The following is a 19,542-nucleotide window of genomic DNA, read 5'->3' as shown; positions in this document are numbered from 1 at the left end:
AGATAAAAGAATTAAAAAACACACCCTCAAAAACAAGAACACATACAAATGAATATTCATATGACAAATGACAGAAGACTTAAATAAATGCTCAGAGCAGCTTTCATCTCAAAGCTTGAGTACTGCACACACTTTATCTTGTCTACCTAGTAACGTCATTTTCCCAATGGGTAGTGTCTATTAGCATGACTTTAAGATGAACATTTTGGTATATAGTACTAGGATGTCAATTGCATGTTACTACTTAAGGAAAACTGTGCACGAGATGCTACTAGTACTAGTAACCTTATAAAATTCTAGCACCTCACTAGTAGCGCGCAGATGTCAACTTGTGGACAGTTTTGCCTCACTAGTAACGTGTAGTTGCTGCACTGGTGATCTGAGCGTGGACTACTAGTACATGGAACTGAAATTGAATGTCAACTGGCTATTCATTCATGTGGCGGGGTTATTTGAGGGTGTGGCTTCATCCCCATCACCACGTGACGTCAGGGATGCAGGTCTCACATATAAATGGCCATTGTCCTTTCAAGGGGACGCAAAAAACGGCAGTCGCACATAGACTGAAATCAGCACAAATGCATTTGAAATGGAGCAAGCTACTTACGCTCAAAAAGGCTGTCAAAACCGTCTCTGGCTGCCTGGCTGGTCGATTTTCGCCGTCTCGCAGTGTAAACAGGGCGGGTAGGAACGCAGAGGTGCAAGTCGCCACCGTGGGGTCACCTCCGGTTACTGGGCAGCTCGGCAAACGGTTATGGTCGCTTTCGGAAGCTTACCGAAGTCGCGAAAGGCCCGGTCCACTTGTCTCCTCCCGCAGCCATCCCTTGTGTCTCTGTGTCAGGCGGCCGCTCGAGCGTCAAGGCACCACAAGAGAGGCAACGACAGCACTTCCGGGTGGGCTTTCAAAATACATCACCGACATGAAACAAAAAAGCAGTTATTTACGTCGTCAAAGAATACTTACTATCCATCCATCCATTAGCCCCCCCCCCAAAAAAAAAGTATTTAAAAATCCTTTTAAAAATATTTTGATAGTTAAAAGCTTTTATTTTGGCGAACATCTCACCTCTGAACTTTGCTCATCAAAAACCATGAAACCCCTTCTCCGCATCAATGACGTGTCAAGATGCTCAACACACGTCAGAAGAAGCGTCCATGATTTCATTTCAATCTTTTCATGGATGCCAAGTACAACAAGCTCACCATGAATACAATTTGCTCCCTTCTTTGAGACGGAGGAAAGTCAGAGAGCCGTTGTTCTCTCCTGAATTACTAAAGCAAAATTAGTTCAGACATTCAACGTTGAGTTCAGAAGAATCTTCGGGGTTGTGATCAGGCATGTGCTGGGGGGGAAGGAAAAAAAAATCTGCACGACTCAGATATTTTATTTAACAAAATGTGAAGTCGTCTCAGGACAGACAAAAGCACAGCAAAAGAAACAAGGAATATCTTTGGTTCCTTTGCGTGTTCAACGAATCTGTTGTGTGAGACAAGGTCAGGAAATACTGGTTTCCAGTGCTACAGAGTCATTATTAGCTTTGAAAATCAGGTCTGAATAAGAAATAACACAAAGGAAAAATAACTCAACTCCTACATTTGAACATGAGGTAACAATCAAAGCTTGCCAGCTTTGACGGGATGACAGATGCGTGGATAGGATGAAAAAAGAACCAACATTCGAAGTGCTTTCCACTTCAGACGGCCACAGAATCAAACCGAGGGAGCGTGTTTTGCATAGCGGTCCCCCAAACACAAACGCGCGCAGCAAAAATAGAGAGAGGACATTTCATATTACTGGCTAATATTCAATGACATCATTATCGAGTTCCATCAAGTAGCGTTCACAATACTACACGTAATGTAACACGAATGGCTCTTTAAGCAATCAAGTGTTTGTCGAAGGGGAATGTGAAATCAACCAGTACAATATGAAGATGAATTTCTATCACTCGCGCTGGAAAATTCAATCAATTTTCAACGTTGGAAACTTTCCATGGGAATGAACAAGAATAAATGAGGGGTTCCATCAAAGAAAGGCTGCCTTCTCGGGATGGACTTTTGTACCTCAGCGTCAATCGAAATCGAAATTTACCGAAAAGGTAATAGAACCAAAATGGTAACTTGTCAGGTACTTTCAAAACTGTGATTCGATTTGACGCTTTGAAAATGGTGGTGGACGTGACGCTTTCAAAACGTCCATCGGAGGCGAGAATTGGAGAAGGGGAAAAAAAAAAGTGAGTTTGATTTCTGACGTGGGGGTGGTCCGGAGTGATCATCATTTCTGCGTGGCGACAGGCTGAACCGCCTCCACTTGGGTGTCCGTGTTCAGTTCGGCGTGACATGGCGGGTTTTGGGAGCTGGATTCGGGGAGGGCGTGGCTGAAGCTGCTTGTGGCAGCGTCCGGGCCGCCTTCCGGCAGGGAGTCTGTGGGTGTCGGCGAGGGGCAATCTGAGTCGGAGGTGGGCGCCGCGGGGGTGCCGCTGAGCTTCTGGACGTTCTTGTTGAGCTCGTTACGTTCCACTTTGAGGGCGCGGCGCAGCTTGTCCAGCCGCTGGACTTTACCTTGAAGGGCTTCAAAGTCGCGGTCTTGCGCGGATTTCTGCGCGGAAAACATGAGCACTAAAGTTCCGTTTCCCACCAGAATCTGACTTGCAGCTTTTATGAAAACACAAATAAATTCATCGCGCAAGTCTATTTAAATGTTAACATGAACTCCTCTTCACTACATAACCTTGCTCGAATTTCACTGGCACAATTGTATTGTGCAACATAAAGTGGTTTGAAAAATTAAATGTTTGCGCACGCACACCGTCACGTCTGATGAAGAGCCAACTGAGTATTTGTGTAGTACAAGATGAAAACAGAAATAGAAAATAGGGAAATGGGGTTTTACGAGGGTGTTACTGTATCGTGTTCCGCCTCCAAATTTGTGCCTCACAAATTCTCACCCGTCTTCTGTTATTTGCTGAAAAAGTCACCTCTCAGCACTGTTTTTGCGCTGAGTCCAAAGCAATAAATGTATTACTTTGCCATTATCGTGTTGACAAGGAGCAACGCTGGAGGTTCATTTGGACACAAGTAGAACTTTGGCACCATCTTGCGGCATCTATAGTCCACTGTAAACCTTTCTGGAGAGTTTGTCAGTGACTCACCGTTTTTTTTCCGTTTGCGACAGCGCTCATCGATGTTGAGCGCCGTTTGAGTTTTTGTACATTTGCGTCGGCGGCACTGCGTTACCTCCTCAGCCATCTCCAGAAGAGCTTTGTTGCTGCTCTCCCACCTGGAGCGATACATGGCCGTCTCCTTCTCCAGCTTCTTGATCTTTTTAGTCATCTGCTCAAATGTGGAGGGAAGCGAAACCAAGTCTGTCGGCGGCAACGCTAAACGCCGTCTCGGCCCGCGCGTCGACGTCGGACTCCTCACCTTCTCCATCTCCTGCTTGAACGTAGCGAAGACCTCGTTGCTCTTGGACAAGGTGGTCTGGAACTCCTCGAACTTCTCGGTGTACAGGGACAGCTACGAAAACACAACGCGGGTTCAATCGTGCCGGCGTCGTGGGGAAACGGAGCAGAGGGGTAGAGGATTTAGGGGGGGGAAACCTGCTGTTTGAGGTGACCTTCCTGCTGCTTCATCAGCTCGCACATGCGCTGAGACTCGAGCGCCTCTTGTAGCAGCTGATGATGAGAAGAGAGTTGGAAACCTTGAGCCGAAGCGACAAGCGGACGCTCGCGTTCACGTGCGCGTCATCGTTTACAAAATGTTTCTCCGTCTCGTGGCGCTCCTCCGACTTGCTGAGCAGCTCCTGCGCCTGGTGAAGTTTGGTGTCCACCAGCTGCTGCTGCAGGTCCTTGTGCTTCACCACTTTGTCGATATGCTGATCGGGTACAGTCTGGTTTAGCCGCGTGAAAACGCTTTGCGCTAGCAACTAAAGGCGGCGCCCGCACCTCTTCTCGTAGCTTGTACTGTTCGTGGAGCTTCTTGAGCTTCTCGGCAAGCTCCGTGTTCTCCTGGCGCAGGCTGGCGTTCCTCTCGTTGTGTTGCTCCATCTGAACCTGGATGTCATTGAGCGTCACCTGAAAATGCGAAGTCACCTCCTTTCGTTTCTCCTCCTCCAGACGGGTCCTCTGGATGCCTTCCTCCTGTGGAGACAGTAAATAAATAAATAAATAAATAAAACATCCACATTTAAATTCGGTGGATGGATGACACCAGGAGTGAATCTTGAAGTAAAAGAGGAAAAAACAAAGGTGTGACAAGTAATACTGCTCAAAAAAATAAAGGGAACACTCGGGAGTTACATTGTGCGGTTTACGAGTTCCCTTTATTTTTTCTGAGCAGGTTATTTAAACATAAAAATCTTACTACAATAGAGAATAACATTGTGTTCTTATAATCTAAAATATACCCCAAAATGTGTAGTGTTTTTTTTTCTTTTTTTATGATTTCTTTTTGTTTTCCCAGAGATAGACAAATTCCTACCACAGTCTTAAAATAAATAAATAAATAAATAAAACATCCACATTTAAATTCGGTGGATGGATGACACCAGGAGTGAATCTTGAAGTAAAAGAGGAAAAAACAAAGGTGTGACAAGTAATACTGCTCAAAAAAATAAAGGGAACACTCGGGAGTTACATTGTGCGGTTTACGAGTTCCCTTTATTTTTTCTGAGCAGGTTATTTAAACATAAAAATCTTACTACAATAGAGAATAACATTGTGTTCTTATAATCTAAAATATACCCCAAAATGTGTAGTGTTTTTTTTTCTTTTTTTATGATTTCTTTTTGTTTTCCCAGAGATAGACAGTTCAGTAATTTCTGAAGTTTTGTATTTTTGAAGTTGTAACGTAAATAAAGTCAATCATGACATTTTAAATTACACAAATGCAGCTGTGCTTTTTAGAATTATTTGCACTGGAAGTCAAGTGCATGCCAAAGCAGTAGGTAGTGCTATAGTGCCTAATTGCCCTTTAAACCACTCTGAAGTCAAAAGGAAGTCATGTGGTCTCTTCTCTGTGCGTGTTGAGCACCTTGAGTGTACGGTTGTGCCTCTGCAGCTCCCGGCAGAGGCTCTCCAGCTTGCTGCGAGCCAGGATGGCCTTGCTGTGCTCGGTCCTCAGGTTGTCCTTCTCCTGCACCAGCTGCGTCTGCTTCTTCTGCAGCGCTCGCATCTGCTTCTCCCTGTTTCGATGCTCCTCCAGCTGTCGACGACGCACACAAACGCCATTCGAGGAACTGAAACGTCAGCTCATGGCGAAGAAGGAAGGCGAGAGGGGAAACGCTCACCAGTTCGGCGTACTTCTTGCAGAGGCCTGTTAGCTTCTCCTCGGGTGTGCTCAAAGTGTTGAGAGTCTGCATGAGGAGGGTGATTTCTTTGCCTGTATCAAGCACAAAAAAATGGAGAAGCCAATTCATACATTTGCTTTTCACCAGCTTTCTTTTTTTTACCCAACAACATTTCAGACTGTGCTTCATTACTTTCGCGTCACCGGGTTGAATCAGTACTTGTACGCTTTTGTTTTACAGTATCTGTACTTCGACTAAGAGCGCTTCCTCACCCAGACCCTTCACTTTCTTCTTGTCCTGCGTCTTCTTCTGCTCTTTGTCTCCACCGCCAGCACCCCCCTTGACTTTTCCCGCCCTGGCCCTCTTGTCCTCTTTGTCATCGGTCAGCCCATTCAGCTCGAGGCTATGCGACTGGCCGTTGGCGAGGGCGCCGGCATCGTCCGAAAGACTCTCTCTGCAGTAGATGCTGAGGATGTCTTCCAGCTGGCGGCTCAGCTCGTTGGCCTTGTCGCGAGACTGAGCTGCCGCTGCTGAGGAGGTAGAAACGCTGGTTAGAAGAAAATGCATGCGCAAGGCAGAAACACATTTCGGATTTGACGCGTTTAGTTGCTTGGCGTTGTCTTCTAGGAAAAGTTGGACATGATAATTCATTACAGTGAACTCCTGCAGTATCACATTGCACCCACGGCTATATTACGGATTTTTAAGCGATCGCTTTCTACAGGGCAAGCCAGATATCGAGTGGCAGCCCTTCATGTTGTTCCGCAACATGCCATGCAAGGCCAAGTTGTACTTGTTCCTGCAGGTTCTCTACACAGCAGCACATTACCTTCACTTGCTGCCTCATCTCCTTGAGGCGGCGTTGCAGACTCTTTGGGGCTGCTGCTACTGCTGTCCTTTGAAGCCACGGGGGGCTCTGTCCCGCCACCTGTAGTTGACGCATCCTCGTTGTCCTGGGTGACCGACTCCTCTGTGTCTTGCTTCATCTCAGAATTCTGTGGGGTTTTTTTAAGATAGGATGGTTTGCAAAGGCACTAAGATGTAATTCTTTAAAACTCTTGTCGGTTGACATCCAGCTTATTGTGGACTCGTGTATTAGCTTTAAACAGTCACTCTCCCTTTGCTCTATTCTCAATGAAAAATATTTTTAAAGTTTAGTGGCTGCATACCACCGGTTCCTACCCTAACAGCAGAACAAGCCCGCCGTTCCAAAAACCGTTTTGGGATCACATTCATGTCTGTTTGCCTTTAAAATTTTCACTGCTCTCCCGCATAATACTGTGAGTATATACATAAACAAGATGTCACTTACGTTGCTGTTTAACTGAGTAAATAACTCTCCAATTGAAATTCAAACATAAGTTACCACGTGGATTTTACCTTACCTTCGCTTTTTCTTGTACTTCGCCACTCATTGTCAAAAAAAGCTATCACAAGGCAAGCAAACTATGGGCAAAATCAGCTCGAGATACAGTGCATTACTTCATTTATAAAGGACATAAATAACAAAAAAGTGAACAGTAAAAAAGTACAAATATTTAAATGGTATCCTCTTTTGTCGAGAATAACCAAGTATTTCTGTAGACTCAATGAGAGAAAAGCTAGCAACCTAACTTGATACCGTGAGCTAAAAGATGTACACTTCCGGTTAGAACTTCGTGTTCTTCTTCGTTTGTGTCAATGGTGGTTTCGCCGTAATATACACGCATGCATCCAGAGATACCGCTTAGGCCGCTAAACCGTACGTAGACGTCGCTGCCATCATGGATGTGATAAAGTACGGCGACTGGTGAAGTCAAAAGACAGCTCTCGCGAGAATACACACTGTACCGGTGAAGGTTACCTTTGCCACATCTAATACGGCGGTAAAATCAACGTATGAGTCAGCCCCAGAGGCGGTATCTATAACATAGCGTCCGTGGAGCTGCATGACAGTAATTCCACATATTGTTTGGTATCACTGCGGGTCGTGTCATGCATACAAGCATACAAAAAAAAGACATCTTTAATATGTCTTGAAGAAAGAAATGATACGATACTGATCTTAACGTCAACACCCCCCGCTCCACCACAATGAGATGTCCTCATTTCAGTTGAATAAACAAACATATATTTTAAAAAATAACGTGCGTCTGTCTAGATATATATACAGTGTGTTAGCAAGTGATTTTGCCAAATTATATTTCTTTCAGGCATATTTGGTCGATGGTTAAGAAGGGTCCTGATTCAAATGCGTCAGAAACTACACACGCTGCAGGGTTTTAACATAGCGTAGCATAGCGGCTTTGTGGGTCGACGTACAGTATATTGCTATTTACCAAAGTTGCACACCACTTTGGGGTATTTGTGCTTACAAAGCTGCTTCGCATACTTAACTCCAGAGTTGTAACCTTCTCCAAAATGGGGAAAAGAAGCAGACAGAGGCAGAAAACCCAGCCTGCAGGCAGAGACCACAGAGACAACGCTGTAAGAGTCACTCTTCTGCTCTAACTCTTGGTGAAAAAGTGTTGAGACGAGTGTGTTAGTAGGTCCCATCTCCAACCTACTGAACTAGCTGATGTGTTTTATACTGCAGCCTACCAATCATAACTGAAAGCAAAACCTGTTCTCAATTAACTAATCCATTGCAACACAAAAGATCATTTTATTTGCTTGATGACTACAGGCTAAATGTTAAATGTTCATTCAAATGCGGCCGATCCGCTTGATTGCAATAAATAAATAAAATAAAAGCTGACAACTATCTCAAAAACCTGATGACAACACTTTGTCTGCGTTGCAGGGTTGGGGTGCCGGTTATGCTGACATTGTGAAAGAAAATAAGCTGTTTGAGCACTACTACAAGGAACAAGGCTTGGTTCCAGAGGGAGAGTTTGAACAGTTTATGAACGCAATGAGGGAACCGCTTCCAGCCACCATACGTATCACTGGATATAAAAGGTAAAATGGATACACTCTAGCGAACTCTCACAATTCGTGTGGGATTGGGATGGAGCCGTGCAGTTTTATTTTTCTCTACTCAACAAGGCTATGGCCTGACTAAATGAAGCTCCTCCCCTCGCTTCAACATAAAGTACTGGTAATTATAGTGGGGATTCAGTCAAAAAAGGAGAGTGACAGTCAGTCACTCATGTACATGCACAAAATATTCATCTTTTTGGGGGGGCTGAAATAGAAATAATTTTCTTTTAATGCATTTCATGGGGGAAAGTTGAGTTCGCGTCTCTCCCTCTCTTCCTGGTTCCAGCCACGCGAAGGAAATCCTTCATTGCCTGAAGGAAAAGTACTTTAAGGACATTGAGAAATTGGAGATCGACGGTCAGAAGATCGAGGCGCCGCAGCCTCTCAGCTGGTAATCTTCATCCTGAGATGAGTGCAAGCGCTGTTACAAGAAACACTCACTCCACCCATTTTTCCCAGGTATCCCGACGAGCAAGCCTGGCACACCAACATGAGTCGTAAGATTATTAGGAAGTGTCCCCTGCTGGAGAAATTCCATCAGTTTCTTGTCAGTGAAACGGAGTCGGTGAGTCTTCTGTGCGAAGAGAACAGAAGCATTGAAAAATGTGTGACTTTTTAAAGATGACCAAATATCAGACTCTAGATTCTGTTCTTGTTTTGTGTTTACCTTTCAAAGGGTAACATCAGCCGCCAGGAAGCCGTCAGTATGATCCCTCCACTTCTTTTGAAGATTGAGTCCCATCACAAGGTAATAAGAGAGCCAAATGTGTCACTGAGTTGACTGTGGCCGTATAGACCAGGTGCCTGCCGTAAATCTGAATATCTTGGAAAACTACATTTGACTTATTGCCAACGAAAACCAGAAAATTCAAACAAGCCAAGTGATTTTTGATATTGAAATTCGGAAGGAATTTGCCTTCCATAAGTAAGTAAATGAATGAATGGACATGATCTGCGTATCTGTGCCGGGGAATGCGCCATGTCATCACAGCACTAACACACACGAATGTTTTGTGAAGATTTTGGACATGTGTGCAGCTCCTGGCTCAAAAACAGCCCAACTGATTGAAATGCTTCATTCTGACATGGATGTGCCCTTTCCAGGTATGAAACAATCCGTCATCAGAGATGGCTTCTTGGACCCCGAAAATATCATTTTGGATGTTCATTGAAAAAATATTGTTCTTTTTTTTTTTCCCCCAAATGCATCAGGTTTTTGAGATATTGTCCTTTTCTTTGGTAATGTGTCAGTGTCATTTTACTGCCCCTTAGTGGCCTAGGCACACAGAACAGAAGGTGTAACGGATTAATGACATTTACATTCATTTCAGTGAGGAAAGGTGATTTGCGTGACAAGTGGGCTCACTGACAAGTCGAGGCATGACCGTACGCTAATTTTTCTCAGAGGGCTTCGTCATCGCCAACGACGTGGACAACAAACGCTGCTACCTGCTGGTGCACCAGGCCAAGCGTCTCAACAGCCCCTGCATCATGGTGGTCAACCATGACGCCTCCTGCTTCCCCATGCTGCAGATTCAAGATTGTGACGGAAAGAAGGACATCCTCTTCTACGACCGCATCTTGTGCGACGTGCCCTGCAGGTCAGAAGAAACTTGCATTGCGCCCCCCCTTTAATTTAATTTCTGTTTTTGCAATGTGGTTGTACTGCCACTTAGCAACAACATGTGACATCTCGAAAGAGTAGATGCAAAAGATAAAAGATCGGGCCCGGTGCTATGGACAACATCGTGCATCACCCCCCGCTTGAAATGTGAAGACAAATTGAGTATGTGTGTGACCACTGCGGTCTGCTGGGTATTCACGCAGCGGGGACGGCACGATGAGGAAGAACATAGACGTGTGGAAGAAGTGGACGACCAGTAACAGCCTGCACCTTCACGGGTGAGCGCAGGCAGCGATTGTGTGCTTAAGCGGCCTCTTAAGTAGTCGAGTGCTTACTTTTTTTTTTTTTTTTTTCCCCCGCAGTAAATCAAATAGCTTTTAATGGCAGAACGGTGGAGAGTGCTCTTGTGGTTCTAATTATAAAAGTTGGCAGTGTTACAGTGTGTGTTTCCACGTACCAGCCTCCAGATGCGTATTGCCGTGCGCGGCGTGGAACAGCTGGCCGTCGGCGGCAGGATGGTCTACTCCACCTGTTCTCTCAACCCCATTGAGGATGAAGCTGTCATAGCGGCACTCCTGGAGAAAAGCGAAGGTATCAAACACTCGGGGACTTTGATTTTGGACTACATCTGTTGTTTAGGATGCAGGATATTTGCAGGAGAGCTCTTGATGTCGCTCACTAGGCCACGCCCCTTTTCAACACAGGAAGACTGATGCGTGTGTGTGCCCTTAAGATCAATTACACTACAATCGTTTTATTCCTTTTCGGTGAAATAAATGTTTATATGTTACGATAAGGCACACAACGATTGGGGGGTTGAAACTGAACATGTCAAAGCGGCGCGGGGGGGGAGTATAGGAAGCCTTACGTCACTGCTTGTGCCATTGATGTTACAAGGAGCACTGGAGCTGGTCGACTGCTCTTCTGACCTGCCCGGCTTGAAGTGGATGCCCGGGGTGACTTCCTGGAAGGTACGACGACGACAGCAGCAACCAAAGAGGCCATTTTCATAGCTATGACTGGAAGCCGAATGGCCCGATCGCGTGCTGAATGCAGTTGTTGTATTTCTCCAGCTGATGACGAAAGAGGGCAAGTGGTACACTGACTGGTCGGAAGTTCCCACCAGTCGCCACACTCAAATCCGACCCACCATGTTCGCGCCGACAGATGCAGAAAAGCTGGCTGGCATGCACCTGGAGAGATGGTACGGGGCACGCACGCACGCACACCAATGTCGCCCGTCTTCTGACGGAGCGATGACATCACAGTTGGACGACAGTGAAAAGTTGTGGCCTGCGGATGGCACTGTTGCCACATGATTCACTCTGTCTGCGCGAACCTGTTGGCACAAAACCAGAGGAGCGGATGTGTGTGTGTGTATTAGATTGGTGTTTACCAACCAAGCAAATTACATGAGCAAGATCTTGTAAGATCATCAAGGAACAGAAATGTCACAAAAAAAAAAAAAAGAAAAAAAGATCAGCTTTACTCACAAATTGACTTCCTCAGTGAAAACGCAAAGCGATGAGTTTGTCGTGGGAGAGCATTTAATTGTTCCGGCTGTGAGTGTATGTCACAGGTATTGGATGGATCAAGTTGGTAGAAAATAAATGTTTTTTTTTGATCGAATGAAGTGAAACCGAACTGCCAGATTTTAAGATCGTCTTGTCTTGTCAGTATGAGGATTCTGCCACATCACCAGAACACGGGAGGTTTCTTTGTGGCTGTGCTACTGAAGAAAGCCCCGATGCCCTGGAACAAAAGATATCCCAAAGTACGTTCTCATTCACAATTATGGATAATTTGACCGTCACTCTCAGCAGGAAGAGGAGAAAAATGATGATCACCCCCTCCTCCCGCCCCGCACTTGTCCCGCGAGCACTCCGCCGCTCGCCCGTTCAGTTCTCCTTATCACAGCTGGTAACAAATTACACTTACTTGTCCCGCTCGCCTCCAGCTGAGGAAAGAGGCCTCGTCTAGCGCCGAAGCCCGAACGCAAAGCTCTCCGGTGGCTCCGGCAGAGACTCCTTGTCTCCCCGAGGGTGAGGAGATGCAGGAAGGAGGCAACGGCGGCGGCGGCGGCGAGGAGGCCCAGGCGGGAGCACCCAAAGGAGCTTCTTCCAGCGCCAAACAAGATGGCGTGTGCGGGTGAGTCACACCGCTTGACGAAACTGCAAACAGGTAAACAAAAATAGATTTCACTTTTTTTTGTGTGTGTGTGTGTGTGTTTCTTAGACCTCCACCCTCCAAAAAGATGAAGCTATTTGGATACAAAGAAGATCCCTTTGTGTTCCTCAGTGAAGATGACCCCGTCTTCTCCACCATGCAGTGAGTCTTCAATCATCCAAAAAAAAAAAAAAGTGACGTGCAACTAACCGTATGTGTGGCCGAAAAATGAACCGTATCTCATTGAATGTCATGTAGATCCTTCTACGACTTGTCTCCAAACTTCCCCAAGATGAACGTGCTGACCCGAACCCACGAGGGCAAGAAGCGACATTTGTACATGGTCTCCAAAGAGTTGCGCAACGTGATGCTCAACAACAGCGAGCGCCTGAAGGTGCGCATGACATGCCTGCCGACGCAGCAGAATTGTTTCACTGCATTTTAACGAGAGAGCGGGGGGACATTTCACAAATTTTTAAATTCAGGCCTGCCTAATGTTGTCCTCAATTACGATGGAATCCCTGATTCTGATATTCAGGAAAGGTATCACTAATGTTAAAAATAGGAGCTAACCCTTATTTTCTCCACTCCCTTCTAGATCATCAATACAGGGGTGAAAGTGTGGTCTCGTAACAGCGATGGGGAAGAGTTTGGTTGTGCCTTTAGACTGGCTCAAGAGGTGATTAAGACACTCATCAGGAAATAAATCTGCATTTTTTTTCTCAATGCGTTTTAGAAGATGATCATATTACGCCCAAATACATTCGGAACTGAATTTTAAGGTTTGCTGAGCATGCGCCCTTGCCCCCCCCCTCGTCAGGGTATCTACACTCTGCAGCCGTATATTCGCTCGAGGATCATCACGGCGAGTGTGGAGGACATCAAAGTGCTGCTGACTCAGGAAAACCCCTTCCTCAGCAAATTGGAGGCGGACGCCCGCGCTCAAGCCCAAAAAATAGGTGGGCTGAAAAAGAAACGTTGCGGCTCACGTGAACAGATTTGGGCCGTCGTTTCTTCACTCTTATGTTTTACCGTTGTCTTTTGTAGTGATGGGCAGCATTGTGTTGAAGTACATTCCCAACCCCAAGTGAGTGTCTTTTCGTTGGCAAAGCGAAGGTGATGTTCGGGACCATTAGATCAGCGTCACGATTTCTGTGCGTTTTCCCTTCTCGTTTGCCAGTAAGCCAGCAGAGCCTCAGTGTTCCATCCAACTGTGCGGCTGGAGGGGAAAGACGTCCATCCGTGCCTTCGTCCCTCGCAACGAGAGGCACCACTACCTACGCATGCTGGGCGTGGAGGTCTTCCGGGACAAGCAGGGCGTGGGTCAGAAGCCAACGGACGAGGAGGCCAAAGGCGAGGAGGAGGAGGAAGAGGAAGAAGCGGCGGTGGCGGTTGCGGAGGAGGACGAGAGGGGCCTGGATTTGGACAACGGGAGTGAGAATGGATCATCGGAAGTCAAGATGGATGGCGACAGTCAACGGACGAGCGTCTGAGAGTGAAAGAAGAGGATTTAGTCAAAGTGCATTGAAGCTCCGAGGGCTGCAGGCCGCTCCCGAAGATTACGCTGTGTGTGTGTGGGGGGGGGAGAAAGAGGAGGAGCTTATTCTTCAGCACAATGTCGTAACCGAAGGAATCCCTCTCAGAGGAAGACAGCTTGGCTGGAATGTTTTGGGTATTCCCCAGGAAGAGGCCTTTTTTTTTTTTTTTTTTTTTTAATGTGGGGGGGAGTCAATTCAATGGTCTGTTGTTTCTTTTGTTTCAAGAATGCTATTCCACCTGCCCAGCAGTGGAAGCTTTCATCCTGTTTTGCGTTGAAGAATTTTATATTTCGTCATCTCATTTTGTACACCTGAAATTGAGCCCAATAAAGGTGGGAAAGATTTGTGGTTTCATGTCAAATCATTGCAAGATAATAATTGGATGGTGGTTATAATTGCCATTTCAAAAGTCGCATATATTGAACACGGCAGTGCAGTATCTTGTTGGGGGGATGGCCGAACGCATGGATGAGAGAGATGTGTTGATTGCCCAGTGGAGCTACCGTGACAACAGCTGTTAGGACAACAAGGACTCTCACCTCTCCGCTGCAGAAGGCAGGAAACTGGACGCGAACACAACTCGCGGCATCTTGAGATCGAGGGAGGCGGCGAAACAAATCTGAAGTTTTTCCCTCCTAAAACGTGACAAACAGGAAGATGAAGTCAGGGAAGATGAAAAACATTTTCTTTCCCCTCGCCCCAAGTCGAAGCGCTTCTGCAAAATGATAAAAGCCTCAGGAAAATGGAAAGATGATTTGATGCAGGAGAATGTGCCCGAGAGTGCCAAAATGTATAATTCCCGTCACCGCTATGCTAATTTCGTGAGGCGTCGGTCCCATATGCTAGCATAAAACCAGCAAATGTGGGTGTTGAGATATCCAATCACGTTCTGTTCTCTTTATTTTATGGGGCAGCTTTACAGTAAAGTGGAGGTAGGTGCATTTTGTCCCTTCATCCCATTTTTTTTTTTGCTCCTCCTCTTCCTGCAGTGGTCCCCACTGATGTGAGACGCTTTCATGCTCTGTGCCCACTCGCTGCCTTGCTAAGCCTCGTCCACATGCATATAGTTTGGGATTATATAATTGAGCGGTTATGCAACGCTACACTGACTGAGCGAGGCGGATTCACCCAGAGGAGACTCTGGTGTTTGGATTAAACCAATCACCACACTCACACACACACACACTCACACACGCACACTGGAAGGCCTTTTAAAATCTGTTGCTAAATCTCCGACTACGCCTGCTGGCTTTATCTGATAATTGTGCAAAGCCTGTTCTCATCCTTTGCAAAATTTGACAATGGCAAAGATGCAGGCTGTCCGTTTAAACACATGCCCCCCCCCCAGCCCCCATCTCTGCACTTTATCCAGTGACGCTGCAGCTTTTACACCATTTAATCCTGTGACTTCAGCGAAACGCGCGTGCACCTCTGCGCTTGTGCACGCCGGCGTTGTCTTCCCGAATGACATCTCTGGCCTTTAAGAGCTGCTGGAGCGTGTTACACAATGAAAGAGATGAACAAATAGGCGCCCGGTTCTATTTGGCCTCGAGAGGCGCACTTCGGTGCTCTTTCCATTTCCTGCACCTGCTGAATAGTAGGCGCAGCGACAAAACACACTTATGGAACACTATCCAGCTACCTCTTGGGATCAGAACGTCAATGCTTCCCCTCGACATGTCACGGCAGGACAACAGGACACGACAAAGTCACTCACAGCGCACACGCGGGAGCTATTGTCGACCACAGCTCACACCCAGACACTCACACACACACGTTTGTTTGTTGCATAGCGAAGCTGCGTGGGACAACCAGAAGCTGTGCCTGTTTTGTTCAGTTAATTTTTAGCACAGCCTACATGTTTGTTCATGATTACGCTGTCATTTGTTATTTTATTGACAAGTGGGATTTCTTTCTTGAAAGGAAGGCGACTCAGTTCTTAGTTTTTTTTTTGTTTTTTTTAATGTGGTCTTTTTGAGACATCTCAGAAAAAAAATGACAGACAGGGCGGGCTGAAGAACATAAAATTGCAGACCTGTCAAAATTGCACATAATCGCACCAGGCTGAAAATGCTTTGAAGCTATTCAGCTGCAGGTCAGGGCACACGAAGCTACAGGGATGCCTATTTTTTGTTTTTTTTTGCCGTGCCTTTTGGCTGCCCGCGTTGGTCATGATACACCAAAACGGGTGAAAATGGCACCCCGCTGCAAATGGACTTTAAGGCCAGAGCCATTCACTCACATCCTGTATTGTATTTTAATCACAAATTATTTAAACGAGGGGTGAGATAACTTTGTGCTCGAGGGTCAAATGTATATATATATATATATATATATATATATATTTTTTAATGGACAGATGGCCCACGTCATTCATAAATTACAAGAAATGTAATTATGTAATATTGTTTCAGTAAACATGCCACTGATGCTCTATGTACGACAATCTCCTGGACAGGCTGTGGTCAATTTCATATTTTCCACAAACTGACACTACTGGGAAGTTTCCATGCGGGTCCGGCTTATCTATCGATTGATTCATTTATTTATTTTTACGCGTGACAAACTAATTTAAAGTGTTGTGGTTAGCTTGATACCAAAATATTAGCTCTCTTAAATGCTTGAACTTGTCTGAGAAGTCGTGGAAAACTCGGCTTCTTTCCTGACGCCGCGGGAGCTGCGCAGCATTATGTCGCCTTAAGATTGAAAGTCAGAATGCTGTTTTTTTTTTTTCGGGGGGGGGGGGGCAATAATGTGAGAAATTCCTGAAATGCCTGATATAAATGGGACGTTGTCATCAAGGAGGCTGATGGTGGGAGTGGGAAGGGAGGGGGCCGTTTTAAGTACCAGGAGAGGTGAGGGACAAGCAGAGGAAGAAGACATTGATTGAATGGATGAGCAGTGAGAGTTGGAGTTGGCAAGGAGGAAGGTGGGTGGAGGCGGGTGGTTGGGTGGGCGTTGATGACGGGCGGGGGCTAGTGGCCGACACAAGGCTTTATTTAGTGCATGCCTGCAGGTGTTGCCTAGTAACAGACAGAGCGAGAGAAGAGAAGCTGAAGAACATCCCTCGCTTGATCTTGTTTTCCCACTTTCCCTTATTTTTCCCCACAACACCCCCCCTAAAAAAATGCTAACTCATGCACAGCCGCCAACAAAGGGCACTCTGCATTCCCGACTCTCATTCTCACACTTGGCCCAAGCGTCGCTCCTCATTAGCAGTCAGCACGGACGCCAGGCAGGAAGGAGACGAGGAAAGGAGGGCAAAGAGAGGAGGAGCCTGGGGTGGAGGGAAAGTCGACATCCGGCCGCGTTGTTGCCATAGCAGTTGTTGCTTCGTTACACTTTCTCCCAATTGAATCTTTAAGGGAAGCTATATGTACCTGCTCACATGTGTGTGTGTGCGCGTGTGGGAAGGCTCTTACCAGAGAGTGGCTCAATAAATCAGCTTAATGTGCTGCTGTATCTCACACACGATCACGGCCATTCCACACGATTGGTCAAGGTGAGATGGAGGGCATTCTGCAGAGTGGCAATTATTGGTCCTCAAGACGGCCGCTTGCAGACCTGGAACAAAATGTACCAGAAAGGAAAAAAAAAAAAAAAGACGAATCATGACTTCACCCTTTCACCCTGTTCAGGTTTAATGTGACTCTGCTCTGCCTTTGCTGGCAGCACCGTTACAGTGTGAACATTTGACCTCATTTCATATTCGAATAACATGGCCAAGATGTGTAGACTGAACATTTGTAACGCGGTGAAATCGATCCATTCAAACGGCCCAACGACAGGCAAATCCTGAACGACTCAACTGGCGTACATCAGCATCACATCGATACTTCGATAGAACGCAGCACGCATTTACGCAGGCGGTTTGGTTGACGGATGCGCATCGGTGAAGAGCGAGGCTGCCACGCGTGAAAGCACCGCGCGTTGCTAAAAATACATTTTCCCACATGCACTGGGCCACATAAAATATTTATAGTGCGCTTTCGTCTGCTAAGAATGGCCCCGATGCTGAAGCTGAAAGCAGGCGAAGGCGGAGTGACTGCCAAAGCTGACTCTTGCCGCCATCCCGGGCCCGGAGCTTACGTAAGAGCGAACTGCCGCTTGCCAGGCACGTGCTTGTGCGTTCGATCTGCCGTGAACTCGCTCAAATGAAGGGCGCGAGGGTCTCGGCGCGGTCCGCTCGGCCTCCCAAAAACACCAGCCTGAGCAATTTAACGGAAAACGACTAACGCGGGATTTACGGTAACGATATGGACGTGGAAGTGCAGTTCATTCACAAAGAGGAGGGGGTCGTTATTGTGAACCATACCAAAGCTGATCATGAAATCAGACGTGTGCGACGCGGGTGGTCAAAAACGAAAAGGTGCGAGCGACTGTGTCACCGTCTCTCAGCGTGCTTCCAAAATTTCCTTCTCTGCGTTTGGGGAGCGGAAAGAGGACATGCGCAAATCACGTCTTATATAATGACATCAATATGATTCAGATGGAGATGAAGCTGTAATCTTTAAGCTTCGGGACCTTGAGGCAATGTCACTTCCGATTTTAAATTCTGCCAACTGGCCGAAACCTTAACCGTTGAATGCTATGAGCGGTTGCGCGAGCCATGCTTAATATGAAAAAAAAACATAGTAATGACATCATTCGATAAAACGTAAAGAATTCAACAATTTTTTTTCCCCTTCAGCTCATTGCTACTTTTTCTGGCTGTCATGATTCTGTTTGTGACCAACAGGTGGCACTGTAGGGCTCTTCCTGCAGCTGCACACCTGTTGGTCGTTATGTCATGTATGTTTGTCATGTTTCTGTCACGTTGCGAGGTGGTGGTGGACCCCCCAAAAAAACTGGCAGGAGGGAGGAGCAGGGTGAGCTTGAAGAAGTATATTGATAAAACACAGAAAACTAAATCCAAAACATAGTCCTAATAATGAAACGAATCCAAAGTAGCAAACAAAGCGCACGACTTAAGCAAAACACTATCAATAAATTCAAACTGAAGTAACCTTTGCGGAATGGAATATCAGACCTGCCTGAATTTAAGAGTGAATGTTTTTTTTTCTTTTCCCCCCCAAGAGTCCTGTGCACGAGCTGACGCTATTGACTAATGAGAATATTTTGCAGCTTTTGCACGCGCCGGTGTGCACGGCGAGTTCACACCATGCCCTCGTCAATATTTCGCTCACTGAGGCAGATCCATAGTACGGATTCCATATGCTGCCCAGGTTTTGCCGCGCTAATGAGCAGTGGCGAGCATCAGCTACACAAAAACAAGGGCGCTCGGAGGGGATTCATTAATTAGGGTTCATTTGCAATGATGATGGTGTGTTAAGGTGTGTGTGTGTGTCTGTGTGTGTGCGTGTGTGTGTGTGTGTGTGTGTGTGTGTGAGAACTGGCTCTTGTGCAATTTGTACACTCCAGCAGAATTGTGTTTGTTGTAAGCTGCTGAGCATGTGCTGACGTGGACAGAATCTGAGTTGTGGGCAATTTTGTAAATGTTTGCAAAAAAAAAAAATAAATGAATAAATAACCCGATGGAATATGCAACTATATTCCAATTCAAACTTTCAAAATGTTTTGGTTTAAGATGGTTGGCTCAGGTAACTCTTAAGCTTCACTACACACAAAAACCGGATTGAATTGACGTGAGGAGTCATATTGGTTCATCAAACGCTGAAAAGTCACACCAATATGTCACCTTTTGACAAAAGGTGCTGTTATTGCACAGGTGTGCCTTTGGCTGCCAATGACAAAAGGCCACTGTCAAATGTGCAGTTTTACTAGACGAAAGGTGGGTTGGGGGGGGTGTTACAGCCAGAAATAGGAATTCACAAATTACGGCGCTAGGCTGGAGTTTCATGCAGATGAAAAACAAAAACCAGACGATACAACCACTTTTGAATATGCTGTGTATTTTATTGCACATTCTGGTTTGGTCTTGCAAACAGAGCCTCTTCCCACTTTTT

General features: G+C 46.1%; 2 protein-coding genes and 1 long non-coding RNA gene across 3 annotated transcripts in view; 1 reads left to right on the top strand and 2 right to left on the bottom strand.

The window, feature by feature from the left end:
- Positions 1-1,358: 1,358 nt before the first annotated feature.
- Positions 1,359-7,097, bottom strand: txlna (taxilin alpha). The gene is made up of 11 exons (XM_019875611.1): positions 6,673-7,097; positions 6,117-6,282; positions 5,560-5,817; positions 5,288-5,379; positions 5,032-5,202; positions 3,945-4,139; positions 3,755-3,874; positions 3,600-3,674; positions 3,424-3,516; positions 3,238-3,333; positions 1,359-2,599 (listed from the first exon to the last, which is right to left on the bottom strand). Exons 1-11 carry the CDS (start codon positions 6,700-6,702, stop codon positions 2,276-2,278), a joined length of 1,620 nt encoding a protein of 539 aa, XP_019731170.1. The 5' UTR covers positions 6,703-7,097; the 3' UTR covers positions 1,359-2,275.
- nsun2 (NOP2/Sun RNA methyltransferase 2) lies at positions 6,187-13,921 on the top strand. Its single transcript, XM_019875610.1, has 20 exons — positions 6,187-6,282; positions 7,663-7,753; positions 8,070-8,227; positions 8,535-8,639; positions 8,708-8,813; positions 8,925-8,996; positions 9,268-9,352; positions 9,654-9,849; positions 10,076-10,150; positions 10,333-10,463; positions 10,770-10,843; positions 10,946-11,076; positions 11,550-11,646; positions 11,830-12,020; positions 12,108-12,200; positions 12,297-12,432; positions 12,637-12,717; positions 12,859-12,997; positions 13,086-13,125; positions 13,219-13,921. Exons 2-20 carry the CDS (start codon positions 7,688-7,690, stop codon positions 13,529-13,531), a joined length of 2,289 nt encoding a protein of 762 aa, XP_019731169.1. The 5' UTR covers positions 6,187-6,282; positions 7,663-7,687; the 3' UTR covers positions 13,532-13,921.
- A 184-nt stretch (positions 13,922-14,105) lies between these two features.
- LOC109519222 (uncharacterized) overlaps positions 14,106-19,542 on the bottom strand; it is an 86,070-nt gene continuing 80,633 nt past the window's right edge. Inside the window, exons 4-5 of the long non-coding RNA XR_002168903.1 lie at positions 16,999-17,140; positions 14,106-14,211 (exon numbers count right to left, since the gene is read on the bottom strand). This is a non-coding gene — a long non-coding RNA (uncharacterized LOC109519222). The remainder of the gene's footprint in view (positions 14,212-16,998; positions 17,141-19,542) is intronic.

This window comes from Hippocampus comes, unplaced genomic scaffold, assembly GCF_001891065.2.
Source record: "Hippocampus comes isolate QL1 unplaced genomic scaffold, H_comes_QL1_v1.1 scaffold12, whole genome shotgun sequence".
Taxonomy (NCBI): Eukaryota; Metazoa; Chordata; class Actinopteri; order Syngnathiformes; family Syngnathidae; genus Hippocampus; species Hippocampus comes.
Note: the sequence above shows the minus strand (reverse complement) of the source record. Positions and strands in the feature narration are given on the sequence as shown.

Bases quoted from the DNA above. Each gene is read 5' to 3' on its own strand.
- txlna (XM_019875611.1), bottom strand. From the start codon at position 6,702: ATGAGTGGCGAAGTACAAGAAAAAGCGAAG. The intron at 5,818-6,116 runs GTAATGTGCTGC...CTACCTCCTCAG, and splicing joins AGATGAGGCAGCAAGTGAAG to CAGCGGCAGCTCAGTCTCGC. The intron at 3,517-3,599 runs GTTTCCCCCCCC...GTGTTTTCGTAG, and splicing joins AAGGTCACCTCAAACAGCAG to CTGTCCCTGTACACCGAGAA.
- nsun2 (XM_019875610.1), top strand. From the start codon at position 7,688: ATGGGGAAAAGAAGCAGACAGAGGCAGAAAACCCAGCCTGCAGGCAGA. The intron at 10,464-10,769 runs GTATCAAACACT...TGATGTTACAAG, and splicing joins ACTCCTGGAGAAAAGCGAAG to GAGCACTGGAGCTGGTCGAC. The intron at 11,077-11,549 runs GTACGGGGCACG...TTGTCTTGTCAG, and splicing joins GGCATGCACCTGGAGAGATG to TATGAGGATTCTGCCACATC.